Below are 4,634 nucleotides of genomic sequence, written 5' to 3'. Positions count from 1 at the left end.
GAGCCTGCTGGATCACGGCGCAGCTTCGACGTGAGCCTGCTTCGACTGGAGGTGCACTCTATTCAGGAACGAGCACCTACCATGGTGCTCAATCCTGCAATGCTGCAATCGGACGACAAGTTCGGCGACGATGAGGACCCACTGCTGGGAGCCGACCCAGCCCTCCTTGCTGCCATCGAGGCTGACCTCCGGTTCCGCTCTGTGCCCAAGTTCCTCGCCTTGCGGATCCCACCCATCTGGATTGCGGGAGCCCTTTCCACCCTCATCACCATTGGCATTGTGGCCACCATTGTGCTTGACATTGTGTACCTTGCCCAAGGAGACAATGTCATGGGCTAGTTGAACATTCAACAACAGACGTGTATGGAGCGTGGCAGTGGCAATGGCGGCTGAGTGTGCGTCGCCAGTCGCCAAATACGCCACGTAGAGACAGCCAGAGTCTGTCGCGCCCAGCATGCCGACCTCGCCGCGGTGGCGTATGTGCGCGTCAAGTACGCCAGCAGAGTACACTGCACCAAGTTTGTGTCAGGCCAAGGTTTGTGCTTTGGATGACCAGCTGAGTTTGCGACTTGGTCCACCATGTCAGTGACCCAAACCAAGTTGACATTGTGAGAGCAGTGGTACTGGAAGGTGAGTGGTAGAGGATGTTGGTGGTCCTGGCTTTCTGCTTGGTGCTCTGCCATTGGGCTGAGCCACTGCTTGCTTCTTCTCAGAATGCAGCTGGTTGACCAAATCCCAAACCACATCTTCCTCTCAGGTGATCATGTGTTGCGCAGCAATGCCAAGTGAGGAAGAAAGAATGAGAAGAGTCTAGGCAATTGTTAGCATGGAGTACCAGATGTTGGTGCTGTAATCTGCAGGGTAGGAGTTGGGGTGAGCTGTGAACTCACAGCAGCAGATTGTCAGTCCCAACATCTGCTATGCCAGCACCTGCAGCATGCACCAAAGCAGTACCAATACAAGAGCCAGCAACATGCATTGTCATTGTCTTTGTCAGAAGACAACAGTACAACACTAGCAGCATGTGCTGACACAAGCACCATGAACCAGCAAGATCATCACCCTTGCTAGCACCAGCATTGGTGGCAGCAGCATGACCTGCAGTGCAAATTGAAATTCACCTCTGCACACACGCACACGCACACACACTCTGCTACGCCTTTCAAAATAAACAGGACTAACACAAGCACCACACGCAGCCTCTCACCCAGCCCTCATTGATGCCCTCACCACTGCCGTCCTTGTCACCGCTCAGCTGCCTGCGTTCCCAGCGCGAGCTCACGTGGCCGCGCCAGGACCAGCATGCCTGGCGCATCGCGGCATAATTGGCGCAGTCTCACGGTGTCAAGCTTGTGTTGGGAAGACGAGTTAGCAAGACATCAAGTCGAGTCGAGCTTTCGCCACGTTTGCACCCAACCACGCCTGCGTTGGATGTCAAACCAACACCACGCTCGGCGGCGATGCAAGTTGTGTTGGCTCAGCAACATGGCAAAGCTGATTGAGTTTGGGCTGACAGCAGCGCCGTATTCAGCCCGGCATGCCCGGCACGGCCTACTGGTGCAGCGCGCTCGGCGGTATCTTGGTACGACACAAACATGATGCACGCTCGACTTGACTTGCTGTCCCGCCTGCTTAGCTTGCCCCGCGAGAACGGGCGTTGCAAACTCGACTGGCAGTGCCAACTTGTGAGTCAATACAAACTCAAATGCAACTCGCCTCGCCAACTTGGTCCAACACAAACTTGGTCTGACGCAAGCGTGGTTACGCGCTTGACAAACTCAACTACCAAGTTTGCATGCGTCAAGCCAAGTTTGTGCTGGGTGGCAAACCAAGTCAAGTTGATGACGTGAACCGAGCTTGCATCAAGCCAAGTCTGGCCTGGCGCAAGCGCAGTGGGACACAGCCCTGAGCCACCGCAAAGACCACACAGCGCAGCTTGGCGGCAGCACAACACCACGCCGCCGGCTGCCGATGTCAATGGCAAGCGCCGTAACGCGCCGCACCTGCACAAACCAAGGCTCGCGTTGACGCAAGCAGCCGTGTCAAATTCGCTTCGCCAAGGGCACCCAGCGCAATGCCATCAGGCTGATGGCGCGCTGCGCCAGCAGTCAAAACCATCATACTGGCTCTGTCAAAGTCAAAAGTAAGCAAGCACGCCGAATTCTACTCGCCAAGGCGCGTCCAACGCAATGGTCAGTGGCGCACAGCGCGTTGGAACCATCATACCTGCATGGCCAAAATCGATGTAACTGGACGAGTCGCGCTCGACTCATCAAGGCGCGCCAAACGCGGTGGCCGGCGACGCGCGTGGCTGGTGGTCGGTAGTATCATACTTGCGCGGTCAAAGTCGATGTAGGTGCGCCGTGCTCGCTCCACCGAGGCGCCGAACGCGGTGCTCAGCGACGCGCGGCGCTACTGGTCAAAACCATCATACTGACGCGGTCAAAATCGATGCATGCGGCCGTCCTCGTCAACGACCAGCGCCGCGCGTCGCCGACCATCGCATCTGACGCACGTCGTCAAAAATGACCACGCCGAGCGAGAAACCCCCAAGGCCCCGCCGCTTGTCTCCATTCAACATGTTTTTTCGACGCCACCCGCGTGCGCGCACCAACACAGCAGCGCACATGTGCAAGATCTGCCGCACTCCCGTCCGACCCCAACAGAAGCTGACGCTCCCGCTGCCGCCGCCGACGTGCGCAGCACAGCGCCGCCGTCCACTCACGGCTTTGGCGCGACCACCACCACCACCAACCTGACGCCCACCAACGCGAGCGCCTAGCGCAAACGCCAGCGTTCTTTACCATCGGTCTCGCTGCCCGCCGCCGCCGCGGACGCCATCGTGCCGCGCGCCCGCTCGCACACGTTGGCGTGTCGTCAGCTCCAAAAGCGGGCGCCAGCACCAACGCCGGGAGCCAACAGCGAGCGTACCAACGCCGAGCTCCGACGTCGAGGGCGTTAATGTTTGCCTCGCTGTCAAACCCCATGAACAGGCAGAATGCGTGGAGGTTCTCCTTCACTCCGCCGAGTGGAAGCTCGGCATGCTTGTACGGCTCTTCGCCGTTGGACGGGGTGGTGGCCCGCTCCACCCACTCCGTGTGGGCCGACCTGTGGTTGGCCTCGCACAGGTCGCCCAAGTAGGGAATGGCGGAGTAGAGGATGTTCTGGTCCTTCTCCAGGACCTCCTTGGCGGTGTCGCACGCGTGGCGCTCGGCGTCCCTCGCCAGGAGCACCCTCTTGGCGCACCACGTGTTGGGGTGCAAGTGCTCCTCGACCTTCGCGTTGTGGAACACGTTGAGGTACAAGAGGCCCACCGCGAAGAACAGCGACTTCCTCAACCAATCAGCGAACACCGATTTGCCCTTCTCTTGGGCCTTGTCGAACACCGCCTTCATGAGCTTCGTTTAGGATCGGTTGGTTCTTGGGGCTCCCTCTTGAGCGCTTCTGACATGGTGGTTGGTAGTGAGTTTGAGTTGGAAGAGACAAAGGAAGAGAACACTGAAGCAACCACGAACAAGGTGGGGGCTTGCTGGCTCTGATTAAAGCAACTTGTCTAAGGACAAAGCAGGCTCGTTACATCTGTGTGTGGGGTGGCTTGCAGAACACTCACGATAGACTGGAGCTTTCTGGTCAAGTGGAGCAACTCGTTGTCGCTCTGTCGCTTGGTGGCAAGATAGTCAGACACGGTGATGACGTTCTTCTGCTGTTTGACCATGGTGGCCTTGGACTCGCATGCGATGAAGAGCGTGTTGCGTCCATCAAAGCCCTGTTCCAGGGCCTTAGGCTTGCTCCATAGCCTGTCCAGGTCGAATCGCAGCCGTCCCCCTTCTGCCTTGGCCAAGTCACGCCGGCCGAGCTTGAGCATGATCCGCTGGGGATGGCCGAAGAGCTCGTCCAAAACTGGCACCATGTTCCTCTTCTCCTCGTCCGTCCATATGACTACCTGGCAGCCGTTGGACTGCTCTCGGAGCAGGGGCAAGAGCTGCTCGCGGAAGTGGGGTCTCTCAAACACGCGGTACTGATGCGTGTGGCATGAGGTGATGAAATCAGGCGTGAGGCCCTTGTACTCGGTGCGAGGGTAGCGAGGGGTGGCCATGTGCGAGCGTGCACGGGGACTCTTAACAAAGAGGCGATCCACCAGAAGGCCATTGAGCATCAGCACCACCAAAAGTATGGGCTTTTCTTTGATGCAGCACAGCTGTTTTTCCTCCTCTCCTTCTTCTTCTTCTTGCCTCCGTCCTCCTGGTTGCTCCATCCTCTCCAACTAACTTTATTCAGGCGGAAAAAGTAGTAACTAAATGAAGACAACACAACCTCCCACCATTGGCGACTAATAATGGGCACTGGCTGGCAATCTGCAGCTTATCACACAGCTCGGGCGTGCTCTGTTGCGGGTGCCAACATGTTCACGCCGGCGAATTGGCGGCTCCCACGCCAGCGTGATTGTACAAGGCGAACACTACCACCAGGCGTCTTTCACCCCGTGCGCCCATTTCCCCCGTCAGACAACTCTGCGGCCATTCTTCTACACTCCTGAACCCTGAGCAAACGCCCCGACGAGGCTGATGGGACCGTCGACGCCAGCTCTCGTGACCATCGTGGCCGTGTGGGCGTTCCTCCTGACGTCGCACGTT

General features: G+C 58.1%; 3 protein-coding genes across 3 annotated transcripts in view; 1 reads left to right on the top strand and 2 right to left on the bottom strand.

Annotated features, from left to right (window-relative positions):
* ACA1_263840 (uncharacterized protein) overlaps window positions 1-339 on the top strand; it is a gene marked incomplete at both ends in the record, with an annotated part of 2,615 nt that extends 2,276 nt beyond the window's left edge. The window contains one exon of the mRNA XM_004341251.1: window positions 24-339. Coding sequence (XP_004341299.1) covers window positions 24-339 — 316 coding nt within the window. The remainder of the gene's footprint in view (window positions 1-23) is intronic.
* A 2,382-nt stretch (window positions 340-2,721) lies between these two features.
* Window positions 2,722-3,395, bottom strand: ACA1_263830 (uncharacterized protein; the record flags this gene model as incomplete). The annotated part of the gene is made up of 2 exons (XM_004341250.1): window positions 2,722-2,755; window positions 2,932-3,395. The coding sequence occupies 2 exons, from the start codon at window positions 3,393-3,395 to the stop codon at window positions 2,722-2,724; spliced, it is 498 nt and encodes a 165-aa protein (XP_004341298.1).
* A 178-nt stretch (window positions 3,396-3,573) lies between these two features.
* On the bottom strand, window positions 3,574-4,096 carry ACA1_263820 (uncharacterized protein; the record flags this gene model as incomplete). The annotated part of the gene is made up of 2 exons (XM_004341249.1): window positions 3,574-3,579; window positions 3,611-4,096. 2 exons carry the CDS (start codon window positions 4,094-4,096, stop codon window positions 3,574-3,576), a joined length of 492 nt encoding a protein of 163 aa, XP_004341297.1.
* Between the last annotated feature and the right edge of the window lie 538 nt (window positions 4,097-4,634).

This window comes from Acanthamoeba castellanii (genome assembly GCF_000313135.1).
Source record: "Acanthamoeba castellanii str. Neff unplaced genomic scaffold scf7180000084770, whole genome shotgun sequence".
In the NCBI taxonomy this organism is placed as follows: domain Eukaryota; phylum Discosea; order Longamoebia; family Acanthamoebidae; genus Acanthamoeba; species Acanthamoeba castellanii.
Note: the sequence above shows the minus strand (reverse complement) of the source record. Positions and strands in the feature narration are given on the sequence as shown.